General features: G+C 43.0%; 3 protein-coding genes across 6 annotated transcripts in view; 1 reads left to right on the top strand and 2 right to left on the bottom strand.

Moving 5' to 3' along the window:
- The window catches only part of LOC104939592 (rho GTPase-activating protein 27), a 37,328-nt gene extending 20,706 nt beyond the window's left edge, over positions 1 to 16,622 (top strand). For 2 of the 4 annotated variants that reach the window (XM_027276250.1, XM_027276249.1), the window contains exons 10-22: positions 3,525 to 3,605; positions 4,399 to 4,464; positions 7,103 to 7,170; positions 9,270 to 9,357; positions 10,376 to 10,477; positions 10,745 to 10,843; positions 10,930 to 11,002; positions 11,095 to 11,214; positions 11,296 to 11,394; positions 11,692 to 11,769; positions 12,195 to 12,329; positions 13,809 to 13,914; positions 14,031 to 16,622. In XM_027276250.1, coding sequence (XP_027132051.1) covers positions 3,525 to 3,605; positions 4,399 to 4,464; positions 7,103 to 7,170; positions 9,270 to 9,357; positions 10,376 to 10,477; positions 10,745 to 10,843; positions 10,930 to 11,002; positions 11,095 to 11,214; positions 11,296 to 11,394; positions 11,692 to 11,769; positions 12,195 to 12,329; positions 13,809 to 13,914; positions 14,031 to 14,235 — 1,320 coding nt within the window. In that variant the 3' untranslated portion in view covers positions 14,236 to 16,622. The remainder of the gene's footprint in view (positions 1 to 3,524; positions 3,606 to 4,398; positions 4,465 to 7,102; positions 7,171 to 9,269; positions 9,358 to 10,375; positions 10,478 to 10,744; positions 10,844 to 10,929; positions 11,003 to 11,094; positions 11,215 to 11,295; positions 11,395 to 11,691; positions 11,770 to 12,194; positions 12,330 to 13,808; positions 13,915 to 14,030) is intronic. The other 2 variants (XM_027276251.1, XM_027276252.1) reach the window with 2 other exon arrangements.
- Positions 5,159 to 7,079, bottom strand: LOC113744959 (DNA-directed RNA polymerase II subunit RPB1). Its single transcript, XM_027276256.1, has 2 exons — positions 6,468 to 7,079; positions 5,159 to 6,144 (listed from the first exon to the last, which is right to left on the bottom strand). Exons 1-2 carry the CDS (start codon positions 6,512 to 6,514, stop codon positions 5,280 to 5,282), a joined length of 912 nt encoding a protein of 303 aa, XP_027132057.1. The 5' UTR covers positions 6,515 to 7,079; the 3' UTR covers positions 5,159 to 5,279.
- Positions 16,623 to 16,721: 99 nt separating the features above from the next.
- The window catches only part of rdm1 (RAD52 motif containing 1), a 4,633-nt gene continuing 702 nt past the window's right edge, over positions 16,722 to 20,652 (bottom strand). Inside the window, exons 2-8 of the mRNA XM_027276287.1 lie at positions 20,195 to 20,343; positions 19,818 to 19,997; positions 17,505 to 17,633; positions 17,267 to 17,423; positions 17,094 to 17,192; positions 16,927 to 17,003; positions 16,722 to 16,833 (exon numbers count right to left, since the gene is read on the bottom strand). Coding sequence (XP_027132088.1) covers positions 16,774 to 16,833; positions 16,927 to 17,003; positions 17,094 to 17,192; positions 17,267 to 17,423; positions 17,505 to 17,633; positions 19,818 to 19,997; positions 20,195 to 20,293 — 801 coding nt within the window. The 5' untranslated portion in view covers positions 20,294 to 20,343 and the 3' untranslated portion in view covers positions 16,722 to 16,773. The remainder of the gene's footprint in view (positions 16,834 to 16,926; positions 17,004 to 17,093; positions 17,193 to 17,266; positions 17,424 to 17,504; positions 17,634 to 19,817; positions 19,998 to 20,194; positions 20,344 to 20,652) is intronic.

Below are 20,652 nucleotides of genomic sequence, written 5' to 3' on the forward strand. Positions count from 1 at the left end.
TTGAGTGTTTAGACTGGCGTTATGTGTGTTAGATCGGGTTATTTGAGTGTTTTTAGTGTAGTCAGTGCCTCAGTGATTACAATGATGAGACAGCGTGCATGTATTAACAAAAAAGAATAAAACAAAAACAAAAACCTCTGTGTGAATATGTTGCTTAAATTAACTCACATGTAACTAATTAATGCTATTCCTTCGGTTCAGGGTCCTCTCGTGAGTTCGTGCAGCACAGCAGCTGGTAGAAACGGAAGTGTCCAGGAAAGGGTTTTAACTACCTTAACCCACGTCTGGAGCCACGTCATGGTCCGCACCCGAGCACTCGCCCTCCTCCTCCACCCTCCTCACCCGTCCTCGGCCATCCAGGATCTACAGCCAACAGGGAGGCACACATGAGCGGCCCAGGTACGATTTCCGAGATTAAGTCGGGATTCAGTCTTAGAGGACTTATTAGATCAAAAGCAGATCAGATACATACTTAGACATAAGGAGTAACGAGTCATTGAGACTGAAGCGACGAGTAGAGGAAACAAAAAACCTTAAAGAACCTTAGAAACACCCTTCTGCTCTGTAAGTTTCATGAGAGATTGAGTAGCTATGTTGCCAGCAGGGGGTCTTCGTTAAGACTAGGTCGTTCAGTGATTGACTGCAGCGCCGCTGCACGAGAGCAGAATTACCCTGTGACGAGCGCACATACAGATGACTGCGTGGTCACCAACGGCTACAACACACAGTCTCATCACGACACACCACTCACACAGCTACACACCCTCGAACACACGCTAAGCACAGACCACTAACACAGGACACACTACTTCCTCACTCCACACCAGAACCACTCCACAGACACACTCACACCACCACCACACTAACACCGACTCACCACACTCTCACACACCCACACAACACAACACAGACACACTCTCTCTCTCACCAACACACACACACTACACAGACACACTGCTCTCTCACACACACACAAACACACAACACAGCACACCACACGCTGACACCACCAACACACTAACACAAGATCTCACACACCCTACCAACCGCTCACACACACACCAACTAACGACACACTCTCGACACACTAAACCAGACTCCACTCACCCACACACACACACACACCAGACACACTCTCTCCACACACACCCACACCCACAGACACACACGCGCACACACCCCACAAACGACCACACACGAACAGCCACACACACACACACTAAACACAGACACACTCGCTCCCCCACCCAACACTAACACAGACACACTCTCTCCAAACACCCGATACACAGGACAACACACCCTCCACACCACACACCCGAACACATGCACACACACCTCGCACACACACCACCCACACCAACCACAACACCTGCGATCACACACCACACCACACACTAACACAGAACACCGCCCCACACACACCAGACACACCAGCACACTCGCACACACACACACACAACACACGACACACTCTCACACACACACACACGAACACGAGACCACACCTGCTCACACACCACACACACAACCACGACACACTCTTCACACACACACACACACTAACACAGACACACCTCTCACACCACAACTCTACACCTCACACACACGACACACTCTCCACAACACACACACACTAAACACAGCCCACACACTCTCACACCACACACACACACAGACACCCCGCACACTCACACACACACCCCCCTAAACACAGACACACCTCACTACACACCCCACCACACTAACACAGACCCACTCTCCCACACAACACACACAACAGACTACACGCGCACACACACACACACTCACACAGACCACCCGCCACACAACACACACTAACACAGACACACCTCACACACCACACACACAAAACAGACAACACCCTCACACACACATCACTAACCACAGACACACTCTCACACACGAACACACACACTACATCACAGACACACTCTCAACACCACACACAACACACACACTCAACACAGACACTACACTCTCTCACCACCACACACACTAACAAGACACACATATAAACTGTAAATCATCGTTCATTTGTATTTCCTTTTTCCCAGAATTCCTCAGCAGCATGTGAGTCTAATTCTCCCAGAGCTCAGCTGACCTGAAAGATGGAAATAGCTCCCAGAGGCTGCAGGAGTAATCAAGTCAATCATAATAGTCAACAATCAATGCAGTCAATCAGTCCAATCAGTCATCAGCAATCAGTCATAGCAATCAAGCAATCACAATCAACATCATCAATCAATCAGGCAGTCAGCAGTCAAGTCAGTCAATCAGTCAATCAGTCAATCAATCAATCAATCAATCAATCAATCAATTCAGTTCAGTCAGTCCAGTCAGTCAATCAGTCAATCCGTCAATCAATCAATCCATCAATCAATCAATCCAATCAGTCAATCAGTCAATATCAGTCAATCAGTCAATCAGTCAATCAATCAATAATCAGTTAGTCAGCAGTCAATCAGTCAGTCAGTCAGTCAGTCAGTCAATCAATCAATCAGTCAATCAAACAGTCAGTCAATCAATCAATCAATCAATAGTCAATCAGTCAATCAATCAGTCAATCAATAGTCACTCAATCATCAGTCAATCAGTCCGTCAGTCAGTCAATCAGTCAATCAATCAGTCAATCAGTCAGTCAGTCAATCAGTCAATCGATCCATCGATCAATCGATCACGATCAATCGATCAATCAATCAGCAATCAATCAGTCAGTCAGTCAGAGTCAGTCAGTCGGTCGTCAATCAATCAATCAGTCAATACATTAAACAACTTGAACTTGGAATGTATGATTCCAGCTCCCACCTTTGCCTCAATGGATGTATGGGTAACGGAGTTCCTGAGGAGGGAACAAGGTAGAGGTCCAAAAACTGGAGACACAGCGGGCCGAAGGTGAGTGTGGAAACCACGCCAACTGTGCAAACGAGATAAAACACAATCAAGATAGTGTGAGATAAATTCATGTAAATGAGATTTATTCATGTAATGAGATATGACTCGTTTTAATGAGATACTAATGTACCTGTTGATAGACTCGTGTAAATAGATAATGACTCGTGGTAAATGTAGATAATGGCTCATGTAATAAGTACGATAATGACTCATGTAAAGTAGATATGACTCATGTAAATGATTGATAAATGACTTCGTGTAATGAGATGATCACTCGATATGACTTGTAAATGAGTAATGACTCATGTTAAATCGATATGACTCATGTAAATCAATAATGACTCATGATAAAATAGATATGACTCATGTAAATAGATAACTGGACTCATGTAAATGAATAATGACTCATGTGTAAATGAGATAATGATCGTGTAAATGAGATATGACTCATGTAAAGATGATATGACTCATGTAAATGAGATATGACTCATGTAAATAGATAATGACTCATGTCAAAGATAATATGACTCATTGTAATAACTGAGATAAGACCTCAGTAAAATGATAATGACTCATGTAAATGAGATAATGACTCATTTGTGTTTCAGACATTTGCTCCCAGCCACAGGAGGAACGTCTCCGACTTCACTGATGTCTCTAGCAGAAGACACTCCCCCGATGGTCCACAGGTAGACACACACTCAACTGTCTCACTGACACACACACACACACTCACCTGTCTCACTGACACACACACACACACACACACACACACACACACACACACACACGACACACACACACAACCTCACCTGTCTCACTGGACACACACACAGACAGCACACACACACACCACACACACCAACTCACCTGTCTCACTGACACACACACCACACACACTCACCTGTCTCAGCTCGAAGCACACACACACTCACCTGTCTCACTGGACACCACACGTCACCTGTTCTCACTGACACACACACACACATTCACCTGTCTCACTGACACACACACACATTCACCTGTCTCACTGAAGCACACACACACTCACCTGTCTCACTGACACACACATTCACCTGTCTCACTGACACACACAGTCACCTGTCTCACTGACACACACACACATTCACCTGTCTCACGAAGCACACACACATCACCTGTCATTCCACGACACACACAGTCCCTGGTCTCACTGACACACCCACACACATTCACCTGTTCACTGACCCACACACTCACACGACACACACAGTCACCTGTCTCACTGACACACACACACATTCACCTGTCTCACTGAAGCACACACACACTCACCTGTCTCACTGACACACACAGTCACCTGTCTCACTGACACACACACACACATTCACCTGTCTCACTGACACACACACACTCACCCGTCTCTCTCACCTATCTCACTGTCTCAAATCTATTTAATTTCATTCATTCATTGATGATGTCATCCTCTCCTCCCTCATCAAGCTCTCTGATAGGCACAGACTGAAGAGGAATCTGTCCAATCGGAGCACAGGCTCCCATCAGTTGCATGTAGGTCCTGAGCCGTGATTGGCTGCTGATGTTGGCGTGTGTCCGTTGGGTTGTCAGGTGTTCTGTCGTTAACTGACTGACTCGTTAACTGAAGGGAACTTTCTGGGCTGGCGCCCTCTGCTGTGTTTCATCAGTATGACGCTTCAGTCTCATCAGGATGTTTCCAAACATGAAGTGAGACAGCACGTTTATTCTCAAATGTCCACATGAGGATGAACGCTGTTGCCTGGAGGGGGCGCTAACACAACCTCACTTTGAATGTTGCCCAGAAAGTTGCCCAGTTTCTCCACTAACCCCCATAATCATTCATCATGTTTTAACACTTCTGACACTCACACACTTGGGTTCTCCAGATGTTGATTGTGCTGTTGGTTCTGTTGTTGGTTCTACTGTTGGTTCTGTTGTTGGTTGTCAGGGTGATGCTTCACACAAGGCAACAAGTTACAACTCAGAAATCAATGAAATTAATCAAATGGAACAAAAGAAACAAACTTGATCAGAGACAGATGAAACTGAAATCTGATCAAATTAATTTAAATTTTATTTGTACAGCCCAAAGTCACAAAGTCCATTTTCCTCTGAGGCTTTACAATGTGTACAGGGAGTGACACCCTGTGTCCTTAGACCCTCGGTTCCAGTGAGGAAAAACTTGTCCACAAAAAACCTTTAACAGGGAAAAAAGGTGGAAGAAACCTCAGGAAGAGCCACAGAGGAGGGATCCCTCTCCCAGGACGGACAGACGTGCAATAGATGTCACATGTACAGAATAAAGAGACAACTGAAGTCCAATTCAAAGATTTAAAAGATGATTGTGACTAAGACAGATTCTCGCTCTGAGTCTTTAGGGACATTTGAGAAGTCCCTGAGGATCCAAAGGAAAGATGTGGGACATCCATGGCTTTTTGAAACTTGGTTTTAGGGGGTTTCTGAGGGTGTATAGGGGATCTCTGAGGATGTATAGGGTGTCTCTGATGATGTATAGGGGGTCTGAGGATGTATAGGGTGTCTCTGATGATGTATAGGGGATCTCTGATAAAGTATATGGGATCTCTGATAAAGTATATGGGATCTCTGAGGATGTATAGGGGATCTCTGAGGATGTATAGGGTGTCTCTGATGATGTATAGGGGATCTCTGATAAAGTATATGGGATCTCTGAGGATGTATAGGGGATCTCTGAGGATGTATAGGGTGTGTCTGATGATGTATAGGGCATCTCTGATAAAGTATATGGGATCTCTGAGGATGTATAGGGCATCTCTGAGGATGTATAGGGGACCTCTGGTGATGTATAGGGCATCTCTGATAAAGTATATGGGATCTCTGAGGATGTATAAGGGATCTCTGAGGATGTATAGGGCATCTCTGATAAAGTATATGGGATCTCTGATTATGTATAGGGGATCTCTGAGGATGTATAGGGGATCTCTGATAAAGTATATGGGATCTCTGAGGGTGTAAAGGGGACTCATATAGGGGATCTCTGAGGGTGCATGTGGGGTTTCTGATAAAGTATATGGGATCTCCGAGGATGTATAGGGGATCTCTGAGGATGTATAGGGTGTCTCTGATGATGTATAGGGCATCTCTGATAATGTATAAGGGATCTCTGAGGATGTATAGGGCATCTCTGATAAAGTATATGGGATCTCTGAGGATGTATAGGGGATCTCTGAGGATGTGGCTCACAGGCAGAGCGGGTCGTCCACCAATCAGATGATCGGCGGTTCGATCCCCGGCTCCTGTGGTCTGCATGTCGAAGTGTCCTTGGGCAAGACACTGAACCACAAATTGCTCCCGAAGGCTGTGCCATCGGTGTGTGAATGTGTATGAATGGTTAGATCCAGAAACTGATGAGCAGTTGGCACCTTGCATGGTAGCCAATGCCATCAGTGTATGAATGTGTGTGAATGGGGTGAATGAGATATGTAGTGTAGAGCGCTTTGAGTGGTCGGAAGACTAGAAAGGCGCTATATAAGTACAGTCCATTTACCATTTACCATGTATAGGGGAATCTCTGAGGATGTATAGGGGATCTCTGAGGGTGCATGTGGGGTTTCTGATTATGTATAGGGGATCTCTGAGGATGTATAGGGGGTCTCTGAGGATGTGTAGGGGGTCTCTGAGGATGTGTAGGGGGTCTGTGATGATGTATAGGGGTTCTCTGAGGATGTGTAGGGGGTCTGTGATGATGTATAGGGGTTCTCTGATGATGTATAGGGTGTCTCTGATGATGTATAGGGTGTCTCTGATGATGTATAGGGGCTCTCTGTTGGACTTTGACGGTCTGGGTGATCTCAAGGGGTTTGTGAAGTCACTGAGGAGGTTCTACTGGGTGCTCAAAGAAGATTTCACTAAGGCCTGATCAGACCAGATCCAGTTTTTCTTTTATTGAACCACACAAACACACACACACACACACACACAAACACACACACACACACACACACACACACACACACACACACACACACACACACGCACACACACCACTCCCATGTTTACACAGGAGTCACATTTCAAAGTTAATCTGCAGTTTCAAAGAAACCTGACAACTGATCTGTGTGTGTGTGTCTGTGTGTCTGTCTCTCTGTCTGTCTGTCTGTCTGTCTCTCTGTCTGTCTGTCTGTCTCTACAGTGCCATCTTCTGGAGAAAGCAGGAGTCATCAACAAGACCAAAGTAGCCGATAATGGCAAAAAGATCAGGTGAGATTTTGTGGATGGTGGATGAAGAAGAAGGATCTGTCAGTCTGTCTTCTTCTTCTGTGTGGGAGGAAGCGCTGAATGAAACTGATTTTTTTTCTCTTTGATTTTTGTGAATATAGTTGTGTTAGTTTAGTGTTGCTTTGGTTGTTCTTTGGTTAGTTTAGTGTTTGTTTGTCAGCCACGCTCTGAGGAGCTGGTATGGCATCCAGCAGCGTTTTCTCCAGGCTGACACGGAGCCGGCTCTCGTGCAGCGTGGAGGAAGTCGCACTGGCCCTAGTTGAGATCACCGGGCACGGCTCTGTGAAGTCCACTGCTCGCATGAACAGTGCGGTGGTCCTGTTCCTAGAAAAGATAGAACAGGTGAACAGGTTGTTGGAGACAGGCATTACGGTGAACTGGATTGGCCTGGGTTAGGAGGAGGGAACGGAGCCCGTGTCCCGAAGGAAACGGGAGGTGCATGGTCCATCCCCTGGTCCATCCCGCCACCCCGGTCCCGCCTCCGGTTCTGTCCATAATGGACCTCGGTCCATCCGTCCTCAAAATATGGCATGACTGCCAACTCCAACGGTAAAAAAACTTTTATTCAAAAGAACAATGAAAAATACAGTCAAACTAAAAATTCACTTAAAAAGTGTAAAAATCCCCCCAAAAAGCCAAAAAATAATATTCTGTGTGTCTGTCTAACGTTTCGACTCAAAAGAGTCTTCTTCAGGCCCAGACACACTAAAACACCACAATCCAACCAAAAACTTGAGCTCCCTAGCTGAGCTGTTGCTCCTGGGTTAGGGTTAGGTGCCCAGTGCCGAAGGCCAGGAAAAAGATGCAGGAGCTGCAGAGAAACAACAGGTTAAGGAGATGCAGAGGTGAGAAGGAGGAGGTGGGAGGTGAAACAGGTGAAGTGACAGGTGATACTTCAGGTAAAGTAGCAGGTGAATTGGTCAAAGATGTGGGTAAAACAGGTGAGGGGAGAGAGGCAGGTGAGGCTGTAGGTGAAGTGGGTGAGCAAAATAAAGTAGCAGGTGAACTAGAAGAGGTAGGTGAACCAGGTAAGGTGAAAGAGGCAGGTAAACTAGCAGGTGAGCTGTGTAAGGGAAGCACAGCAGCTGAGGCTGAAGAGGTGGAGGCCTGTGAGGCTGGGTGGAGGTCTGTTAGGCTGGGTGGAGGTCTGCTCTTAAACTGCGCAGTAAGAGGACAAATGTGTTGACCATGGTGGTTGGTGGTAAGGCTGCACGTCTGGCAGGTAAACCAGGTGCTGCAGAGAGCAGAGCAGCTCTGTCTGACATGTATTTCAGTCAGGTACATTCTCAAACACAGAGCAGAGTCAGACCTGACAGACCAAGAAGTGTTCAGACTGAGAAAACAGATGATTAAAGTCAGGAAACAACTCTGTTCTTAATGATGATAAAAGTACCGATTTTATTTAGATTTATTTCACTTAGTCTGTCTTAACATCTCCATCACTATGGGTGCTTTTAGAGTAGCAGTCTGAATGTGTGAGTGTGTGTGGACTGAGAGGCTGGGCGGGCTGAGCCCATAGTGGACAACTCTGTACAAACCTTTGAAAAAGAGAACTGGAGATCTGCAATGGTGAGTTTTACATGGTGCCATTGCAGCCAAGGCCTTTTTCTCTGTCATTAATGGCAGTGTTTGTTTTTTTTCCAAATTATTTTTATTGACAAATAAGATACGATACTTCCATCACAGGTATACAGTTATCCTTTTTCTTTTTTACATATATGTAAACAGTCACATACACATACACAAAGGAAAATTAACAAAAACACTGAGGAAGAAAATAATTGAGTGCAGTGTAAAAAAAAAGAAAAAAAAAAGAACAGAGAACACCTGTGACCCAATTCGGCCCATGACCAACACGCATATTACTGGTTGTTTATGCATTATAAAATATACAACAGTGAAATACAAAGATTCAATCACGTAGTACCTTTAAACTGATTCATTGATTAAGTAATCTGTTTGTTTTGTTTTATGCAACTGTAAATAAAGTGCTGTTCAAAAATCAAAAAAATCTTCTTCTTCTTCTTCTTCTTCTGGGTGATGTGACACGTTGTCTTTCTGTCTGTTTTTTTGCTGGACAGGAAGAACTGGAGTCAGTCGTGGACGGTCCTCCATGGTGGGATCCTCACGTTCCACAAAGACCCCAAATCTGCTCCCACTGGGAACACTGTAAGAACCAGAACCACATCCTGCCTGTCTGTCTGTCTGCCTGTCTCTCTGACTTAATAAGTCACACATTTTGTGTTGATAATATTGTGGCGTCATCATTTGGTGATGACGATGATGGTGATGATGATGGTGATGATGGTGATGGTGATGATGATGATGACGATGATGGTGATGATGATGGTGATGATGGTGATGGTGATGATGATGATGGTGATGATGATGACGATGATGATGATGATGGTGATGATGATGATGATGATGATGATGATGATGGTGATGATGATGACGATGATGATGATGATGATGATGGTGATGATGATGATGGTGATGATGATGATGATGGTGATGATGGTGATGATGGTGATGATGATGATGATGATGATGGTGATGATGATGATGATGATGATGATGGTGATGACGACGATGATGATGATGATGATGATGATGATGATGATGATGGTGATGATGATGATGATGATGATGGTGATGATGATGATGATGATGATGATGGTGATGACGACGATGATGATGGTGATGATGGTGATGATGATGATGATGGTGATGATGATGATGACGAAGATGATGATGGTGATGATGGTGATGATGATGGTGATGGTGATGATGGTGATGTTGATGATGATGGTGATGATGACGAAGATGATGATGGTGATGATGGTGATGGTGATGATGATGAAGATGAAGATGGTGATGATGGTGATGTTGATGATGATGGTGATGATGATGGTGATGACGACGATGATGATGATGATGATGATGATGGTGGTGGTGATGATGATGATGATGATGATGGTGATGATGATGGTGATGATAACAATGATGATGATGGTGATGATGATGATGATGATGATGATGGTGATGATGATGGTGATGATAACAATGATGATGATGGTGATGATGGTGGTGATGATGATGGTGGTGATGGTGGTGATGATGATGATGATGATGATGGTGATGATGACAATGATGATGATGATGATGATGACTTCCTGTTTTTCAGAGTAAATCGTCACAGATTGTTCCTGAGTACACGGTGGAGCTGAGAGGAGCCTCTGTGTGTTGGGCCTCCAAAGACAAGTCATCCAAGAAGAATGTCCTGGAGGTACACCATCTGTTACCATGGTTACAGAAATGGTTGTATCATTCTGTTACCATGGTTACAGCTTGTTCAGAAGTTTCACCTTTCAGTTGCCGTTGATACTCTGTCATCCTGCGCTTTGTCATTGCCACCATGGTTGCCGTGGTTACCAGAATACCAGAATCTTGACAGTGTGTTGTTGTGGTTACCGTTATAACATGTTGTTGTTGTTAACGTGTGTGTGTGTGTGTGTGTGTGTGTGTGTGTGTGTGTGTGCGTGCATGCATGCAGCTGAAGACTCGACAGGGCTGCGAGTATCTGATGCAGTACGACACCGAGAGCATCATCAGTGATTGGCTGAAAGTCATGCAGGACACGATCAGACAGCTGGTAACACACACACACACTGTGACACACACACTGTGACACACACACTGTGACACACACACACACTGAGGTGTTTGGATGTGCTACAGGAACAGGATCATCTGTCAGAGGACGAGGACGAAGCTGCTTCAGACAAAGAGGACAAAGACAAGAAGAGGACATGTGAGTTTCACCTGTTTCCATGACAACTGAGCAGACTCAGTACACACCAACATGAAAGAAAACATGATGTCATCTTGTCTTCTCTGTTTCAGCGACCAGGACTTCATCGGGAACGTCCGACTCTGAGCAGAGACGCGTCCGGACCAAACTACGACGTTTCCTCCAGCGGAGGCCGACACTGCAGAGCGTCAAAGAGAGAGGCTACATCAGAGGTAAGCCTGCCGTGTTTCTATGGTAACCAGAGACAGGTGTGCTGAGCTTTGTCTGAGTGAAATGTTCAAACTGTTGTTCAGATAACGTGTTTGGCTGTCACCTGGATACACTGTGTCACCGAGAAAACAACACCGTGCCCAAGTTTGTGGAGAAATGTATCAGAGCGGTGGAGAGGAGAGGTGAACACACACACACACACACACACACACACACACAGATTAATAAATGTTTGAATGGAAGTCAATGAGACGTTTTTGGGAGAATCTGACACTACATGAAAAATACTAATGCAGTCAGATCAGTGTGTGTTCATGTTTGACACACAGACTGTAACAGCACCAACAGCACATCCACCTTTTTATGTGATAAATGATGAATCAATCAATCATAAACTGACATGATCTGATTACAGATACTGAATTATGTAATCTGATTACATGCAATTGATTACTCTCCAACCCTGTGTGTGGGTTCAGGTCTGGATGTGGATGGGATCTATAGAGTGAGTGGAAACCTGGCTGTGATCCAGAAACTACGACACAAAGCTGATCATGGTAACTGTCTGTCTGTCTGTCTGTCTGTCTGTCTGTCTGTCTGTCTGTATCTGTCTGTCTGTCTGTATCTGTCTGTCTGTATCTGTCTGAAGGCCTGGAACATCAGACAGATACAGACAGTGTTAGTCTGTGTTAACTAAATAATTTTTGAGTTCACTGAAGACAAAACTAACAAAATGTTGAGATGTTTCAGTTTGACAGTCAGTGACTGCTGACTTCTTCAGGGATTTATGTTCAAATCAAGTCTGTTGTTCATGAGAAGACCCAGTTAGGTTAGATTAGAAAACTTTGTGGTCAAACAAAGTGCCTTATTCCAGGAGGTCATCTCACAGTGTGTCATAAAACGTGCTGTCTAAATGTCATCGTATGCAGATGATGTCCTGCTCTATGTTGACGTCTTCTTTTTTTCCTTGTTGTCCCTGCAGAGGAGCAGCTGGACCTGGAGGATGGACAGTGGGAGGAGATCCATGTGATCACTGGAGCTCTGAAGCTTTTTCTGCGGGAGCTTCCAGAGCCGCTGTTTCCCTTCAGCTGCTTCGAGAAGTTCATCGCTGCCATTCGTCAGTACACAGAAAAACCCACATGACAGACTAAACACACCTCAAGCACAAACTACAACATGTGACACATGAACTGAAACCACAAACACAAATATCATCTGTAGTTCAAGTTCATACCAAAACAGAACATGAAATAAAACTTTTAACCTCGCACTGAAAGTTAACTTTGAGAAACATCTACAGAGAATCGTTTCACCCTTGTACCACCTTCGGGCATTTTTGGTTGAATCTGGTGGAATACAGTGAAAATGTCAAATATGACTACTTTTCTTCAAAATGAAATGCTGACATCGCAGAATGGTTTTATACTGCAATGATGGTGAGATTAAAAAATGTGGTTTCATGGAAGTCAATGAGGCATTTTTTGACACTACATGAAAAATACTAATGCAATCAAATCAATTTTGTTGCTAATCTTTGACATATCCAAGACTCTAATCTCCACTAAAATCCCATCCCCTTACTATTTATTATATGGAAAATAATTCATTTTTTGTGTTTTCTTTGTAATAAATAATGAATCATTCAAACAGTTAAACTGACATTTAAAGGATTGAAATCCTGACAATGATTGAATGTTTGGTAGTTTTAGGCAAGTCTGAAGTTGTTGAGGAGATTTATGAAAAAAAAATTCTGCAAAAAAAAAGAAGTAGAAAAGAATAGCTAACGGCTAATTAACTGCTTCTAACTGAACCAGCACGCTAACAGAACCGGGCTCAGAAGCTGGACCGGACCAGGTTGGAGCACAGCCTCTGAGACCAACAGGGAATAACGTGACAGTACCGAGGTGATTCACAGACTTTATGATGGAAACATTGATCAGTAGTGAAGCGCTAACTGTGGTTAGCTCGGTCAGATGTGTAGCTAACTGAACTGACTCAGCCCAGGATGCCAGGATCCAAACCCGGCAAGAAAACCACCTGATAGGCTGCTGTGTTCACTGTTAGACTGGACACTGCTGGTTCAGAGGTTCTGTCGCTGTGTCCACTGTTAGACCGGACATTGCCGGTTCAGAGGTTCTGTCGCTGTGTTCACTGTTAGACCGGACACTGCCGGTTCACAGGTTCTGTTGCTGTGTCCACTGTTAGACTGGACACTGCTGGTTCTGAGGTTCTGTTTGGTCGTTTCGAGTCTGGGAAATAAGATTTCAAGATAAATTCTCATTCTACAACTTTCTTATTCAGATATGTAAATTAATAAGAGCCCAGCAAGTTCTGCACTCATTTATTGCGAGAGTTCATGACCGATCTGAAAAAGACCCACGAAAATTCGACCTGAGCCTGACGTGCTGTCCTGAGGACAGTCAGACCTGATCCAGAGTAGACACCAATTTGTTTGTCTGAAGCACTTTCAAACAGGTCTGACTGGACCATGTTAACCACCATGAATATTTTGTTTGTGAACATGTTGGTGATCTGCTGTTAGCTCAGGCATCTATTTGTGAGTGTTTGAAGCAGCTCTGTGTTTATTTCCATGCAGAGGTCCCAGACTACAGCCTGAGAGTGTCCTACATGAAGGACCTGGTTCGATCTCTGCCTTTGCCGAACCACGACACCATGGAGCTGCTGTTTAAACACCTGAGGAAGTAAGTTCATGGACTAACATACAAAAGGCAGCGCATTACATTTGATAGTTATTAAATACCAAAACATGTGCAAAAAAATATTATTGCAGAACACTGTCAGTAACTGATGAAAATAGTGTGTATTCTTGGATTTCTGTCTCCAGGGTCGTCGAGCACAAGGAGTCCAACAGGATGTCGGTTCAAAGTATTGCCATCGTGTTCGGTCCCACGTTGCTTCGCCCCCAGACTGAGTCAGCCAATATGACGATTCATATGGTGTTCCAGAGCCAGATAGTGGAACTCGTGCTCAATGAGTTTCAGACGGTGTTCTCCCAGAGTTAGGGGAAATCTCCTGGAGCTCTTCTGGGATCTTGCAGTATCCTCTGATGGCCTCCTAGAAGAGTCCCAAACATCATGAGACCTGCCAAAAATCTCCCAAAGTGTCAGGGAAGCGTCTTGAACTTTGGACCTAAAAATCACCTCTTCTTGACCCAAGTTTACCAGGAATTAAACTTATCTGCCTCTTTTTAAACCACTGTGCATTACATGACCCAAGAAGAACTTGAGTGGAACCACACAGAACTGTGGATTGGTTTTGAAACCTTTGACAGCAGCTTTACTCCTCAGACTGGGCACCTTAAAAACCACAAAAAACTTTGAGCAAGAACTCTTCTAGATGTTCCAGATCCTCCTAGAACCTTGTAGATATCTGGAACAGAATATCATCTCTCGAACCACTGTACCTGAAATCATCCCACTTGAACCCTAGTGGAACTAACTACAACCTTGGACTAGTTTCAAAAAATTGAAGCCACAATAAGTTTTAGATCTTTAAAGAAACTTGTAGATCTCTGCACCTGAACCCAGACTGATTCTGAGACTTGAACCAGCGGCTTCACGTCTGTTTTAAGGTAACAAACCAAATTAACTGAGCACCTTAAAAATCAACAAATTTCTCTTTAAGAAAAACTTCCCCTGTTCCAGATTCATCCAGAACCTCCGAAAACTCCTGACCTGAACATCATCTGCTCCTTTTTTCAAATTCTGTGGAGACTTCAGTTTATTGGGGTTGGACCTGGAACCTGTTGAGTTCATAATGCTCTGACCATTAAACCACCAAGCCTTAAATAACAGTTATACCCTGAATGAAACCATCTGAAACTCTGGACTTCCTCTAAAACCAGCACCTTCACATTGCTTTCAATGTGGCAGACCAAACAAAACACACCCAACTTACCAGAATAAAACCCTGAATCCAATATCTAACTTTGAACAGAAACACCTAAACAAATTTTCAATGTCCCACTTATGTGGAACCTCAAGATCACATAAAGTGTCTCAATCATGAGCATCAGTCCACAGGGATTGTGACATGAACGTTAGAGACACCATGCTGTTCAAAGGTCTCTCACGAGCTGAGCTGAGTAACGACTTATCCCCAAAGACAAAATATTTGTATACCTTCCATGGAAATGCAGAAACATCTGGGCTTACCTATCCTGAACCAGAACCAGTTTTCAGATCAGTTATCAAACTCATTAACTCTCAGCTAAAATCTGTGCCTGAGAATATCCAAAATATCCTGATGGACTCTGAAGAAATCACTCAGCTGAGCGTGAGTTTGTCGTCCCGTGTGAACAGACTGAAGTGAACGTAGGGTTTAAGGTGCAAACTCTTGTTGGCTTCTTTTTTGTTGTCATGTTGTGACAGTGTTTGAGAACTGACTTACAGCACACAGAAAAATAATGGTTCCTAAAAGGTTCTTCAAAGGGTCTCTGGTTTTACAAGGAGCCCCGAGCATTTGAAGAACCTCTTTATGTATGACATGGTTCTTCACAAATGTTCTGTGAAGGTTCTTCATCTTTGATGGACTTATGTGGTGGTGGGTAATTACAAAAAATAATTTTCATTTTTGATTCAGATTGCAGATTATTTTCTCAGTGAAATATTAGACATGTTGAAATCTGTTGTTCTGTCAGTGTTTAATGTTATATAATGAACCTCTTCATAAAGGTTTCTTCGTGGGACTAAAAATGGTTCCTCTATTTCTGGTTTCAGATGGCACCTTTACTTTTCTGAGTGTGCAGACATCAACAGATCTGAAGCTTCAGTTTTACATGAACACACACCTGTGTGATACTAAATGTCTTCTTATGTGTTCGTATGTCCACAATAAAACAACCAAAGTCTACGGTGCATTCCCTGGAAAGATTTGCACAGATGTTCTGAGTCAGTATAAGATGATACCAAGTAAATGAACAACACCTTTGTCGTATTAAACACTGGATCTTTACTCCTGTTCAGACCGAAGCCATGGAGCCAAGTTCGAATTTAACTTGTCGTCACAGAGAGAAAATTATTGTCTTTGTGCTAAGCTAGGCTAACCACATCCTGTCCTGATGATTTACAGAAATCTGAAAATGCTTCAATCTGAAATAAAATTAAACAGACGTTTAGAAGACCCGGGATGTTCCCTTGAGGGACTCCATGATTTATAGAAATGTTTTGTAAAGGATGAATTTCACAGGAACATTTTTACTGTCGTCATTTGTGTCCTGCTGTAAAAGATAAATTCTACCAATGATGATCTGTACAATGCTGTATGTTTTTATAGTATTGACTTTATATGTACTGCAGTTTAGAACAAAGTTATCATGGAAGATGAACAGATTAAACTGTACATAAGAGGGTATTTTAATGACCTGTAGTATAAATAAAACTCATCAGTACTCGTGTGTTTGGTCAAATGTTTTCTAAAAACTGAGCAGGAAAGAGACAAATGAGAATTAAATGAAATATTTATTTTATTGAATAAATTAAAAACATTAACGTGAACCCTTCCCATCATGCACCACTGTTCACCCACAATCCTCTGGGTTTCTATGACACGGTCAGATCCAACTCTTCATCCTCCTCTTCATCGGGAGCAAACTCATTCACCTGAGAGACAGAGATCATTAGTATGTATATGTATGTGTGTTCTTATACTGCATACACACAGGTACACGCTGTCACACGAACAGGTGAGATTACCTGGAGGACTCCGTCAGTCTGCTCAAGTAGGAACTGATCTGAGGTCTGCTTCACCTCCACCATGACTTTTCCATTACCTGCAGGGACATCAGTGATACGACATCCATCAGGTCAGCAGGTCTGAGGTCAGTTCACTGTGTTTGTATGAGTACTCAGAGTATTTCTACCTAGTAGTATGAGTAGTACTGCAGTGAAGGCCTGGACCAGAGCTTTGTCCCTGACCAGCTTCTGTAGTTTACAACGTTTCTGTAGGAGAACATCTGGACCTGCAGAGAAACAACACCTGGCTGTTACACACAGGTGAAGCCGTCCTCACCTGTGAAAGTGAAGCCATCCTCACCTGTGCAGGTGAAGCTGTCCTCTACCACTGCTGCTGCTCTGGTCATCTGTCTATGATGAGGGAAGGAGAGCTGCACCACACAGCCGAAACTCAGCGTCCTCCACCTGCCTCCACCCTCCTTCTCCGCTTCTTCTTCTTTGTTGGTGAGCTCCTTCAGCTGAGGACAGACACAGACAGGTCACCTGTCTTCATACCGACTCACCTGGATGTAAATGTAAACTGATGACGTGTTTCTCACTGTGATAATGTCAGAGGTCCAGCCGTTGAATCCCAGGCAGTGATTGGCCAGCTCCAGGCAGCGGGCGTGGCTGAGTGGTCTGATGCTGTCAGACAGGAAGTGAGGAGTGTGTTTGGTGCTCAGCCTCACCTGAACACACATACACACACACACACACACACACACACACACACACACACACACACACACACACAGTGTTAACTGTAGTCTGACTGAACGCTGCCATCTTCTGCTCAACAACACAAACTACACACAAACACGCTGCCAACGGCACTTCCTGTTTCACTGTTCACTTTCACAATAAAAGAATATTTGCCAGAAAACATCTGGATTATTATTATTGATGATTCACAGAGTAAATTTAAACTGAACCTGATTGTATAAACGCATTGCATGAATAATACAAATAGTGTTGATAAACTACAGTAGAAGAAGAAGAACACTGTATGCGTTGATAAACTACAGTAGAAGAAGAAGAACACTGTACGTGTTGATAAACTACAGTAGAAGAAGAAGAACACTGTATGCGTTGATAAACTACAGTAGAAGAAGAAGAACACTGTATGCGTTGATAAACTACAGTAGAAGAAGAAGAACACTGTACGTGTTGATAAACTACAGTAGTAGAAGAAGAACACTGTGCGTGTTGATAAACTACAGTAGTAGAAGAAGAACACTGTATGTGTTGATAAACTACAGTAGTAGAAGAAGAACACTGTATGTGTTGATAAACTACAGTAGAAGAAGAAGAACACTGTATGTGTTGATAAACTACAGTAGAAGAAGAAGAACACTGTATGCGTTGATAAACTACAGTAGAAGAAGAAGAACACTGTACGCGTTGATAAACTACAGTAGTAGAAGAAGAACACTGTACGTGTTGATAAACTACAGTAGAAGAAGAAGAACACTGTACGTGTTGATAAACTACAGTAGTAGAAGAAGAACACTGTACGTGTTGATAAACTACAGTAGAAGAAGAAGAACACTGTACGTGTTGATAAACTACAGTAGTAGAAGAAGAACACTGTATGTGTTGATAAACTACAGTAGAAGAAGAAGAACACTGTACGTGTTGATAAACTACAGTAGTAGAAGAAGAACACTGTACGTGTTGATAAACTACAGTAGAAGAAGAAGAACACTGTACGTGTTGATAAACTACAGTAGTAGAAGAAGAACACTGTACGTGTTGATAAACTACAGTAGAAGAAGAAGAACACTGTACGTGTTGATAAACTACAGTAGTAGAAGAAGAACACTGTACGTGTTGATAAACTACAGTAGAAGAAGAAGAACACTGTACGTGTTGATAAACTACAGTAGTAGAAGAAGAACACTGTATGTGTTGATAAACTACAGTAGAAGAAGAAGAACACTGTACGTGTTGATAAACTACAGTAGTAGAAGAAGAACACTGTACGTGTTGATAAACTACAGTAGAAGAAGAAGAACACTGTACGTGTTGATAAACTACAGTAGTAGAAGAAGAACACTGTATGTGTTGATAAACTACAGTAGAAGAAGAAGAACACTGTACGTGTTGATAAACTACAGTAGTAGAAGAAGAACACTGTATGTGTTGATAAACTACAGTAGAAGAAGAAGAACACTGTACGTGTTGATAAACTACAGTAGTAGAAGAAGAACACTGTACGTGTTGATAAACTACAGTAGAAGAAGAAGAACACTGTACGTGTTGATAAACTACAGTAGTAGAAGAAGAACACTGTATGTGTTGATAAACTACAGTAGAAGAAGAAGAACACTGTACGTGTTGATAAACTACAGTAGTAGAAGAAGAACACTGTACGTGTTGATAAACTACAGTAGAAGAAGAAGAACACTGTACGTGTTGATAAACTACAGTAGTAGAAGAAGAACACTGTACGTGTTGATAAACTACAGTAGAAGAAGAAGAACACTGTACGTGTTGATAAACTACAGTAGTAGAAGAAGAACACTGTACGTGTTGATAAACTACAGTAGAAGAAGAAGAACACTGTACGTGTTGATAAACTACAGTAGTAGAAGAAGAACACTGTACGTGTTGATAAACTACAGTAGAAGAAGAAGAACACTGTACGTGTTGATAAACTACAGTAGTAGAAGAAGAACACTGTATGTGTTGATAAACTACAGTAGAAGAAGAAGAACACTGTACGTGTTGATAAACTACAGTAGTAGAAGAAGAACACTGTACGTGTTGATAAACTACAGTAGAAGAAGAAGAACACTGTACGTGTTGATAAACTACAGTAGTAGAAGAAGAACACTGTATGTGTTGATAAACACACAGCAGTGTGTGATGACCTTGAGTGGAGAGCTCTGGAACAGCGAGTGTCCGTCAGTCTGCCGTTGTGCCTTTGAGGCCTGAGCAGCAGAGTAGAACTTGATGAGGGCGTAGAACCCGGGCGGATTGAGCGGAGCATTAGGACACACCTTGAGCAGGTAGAGAGGACCAAAGGACGAGAACACACCATACAGCCCATCCTGGAGGACAACACACAAACGTTACACATACACAGGTGGACTCACACTCACACAGGTGGACTCACACTCACACAGGTGGTCTCACACACACACAGGTGGTCTCACACACACACAGGTGGACTCACACACACACAGGTGGGCTCACACACACACAGGTGGACTCACACACAGGTGGACTCACACACAGGTGGACTCACATAGATCTGGGACTCAGTGTGACACGGCTGGATGTCCCACACAAACAGAGTCTTGTTGTTGTCCTCAGGAACTTTGAACTCCAGGACGTCTACGTCCATCAGGCTGCAGAGACGTCTGCTTTGTTGTTACTGAGATCACTTCTGATTGGCTGTCACACAGGAAACACACGCAAACAGGCTGGTCACGTGGTTAAACTTTGAGCAGCAGGGTGCGCTAACATGCAGATTGATATAAACATTAACATTATTAACACTGATATAAACATTAATATTATTAACACTGATATAAACATTAACATTATTAACATTGATATAAACATTAACATTATTAACATTGATATAAACATTAACATTATTAACATTGATATAAACATTAACATTATTAACACTGATATAAACATTAACATTATTAACATTGATATAAACATTAACATTATTAACATTGATATAAACATTAA

The sequence above is a fragment of the Larimichthys crocea genome, unplaced genomic scaffold, assembly GCF_000972845.2.
Source record: "Larimichthys crocea isolate SSNF unplaced genomic scaffold, L_crocea_2.0 scaffold33, whole genome shotgun sequence".
NCBI lineage: Eukaryota > Metazoa > Chordata > Actinopteri > Sciaenidae > Larimichthys > Larimichthys crocea.

What these genes read in the sequence shown, in the direction of transcription:
- LOC113744959 (XM_027276256.1), bottom strand. Translation starts at nt 6,514, where the DNA reads ATGCACCCTCAGAGATCCCCTATACATCCTCAGAGATTCCCCTATAC. An exon ending in CCTCAGAGATTCCCCTATAC is followed by an intron (nt 6,145 to 6,467) that starts ATGGTAAATGGT and finishes CCTGTGAGCCAC; the next exon opens with ATCCTCAGAGATCCCCTATA.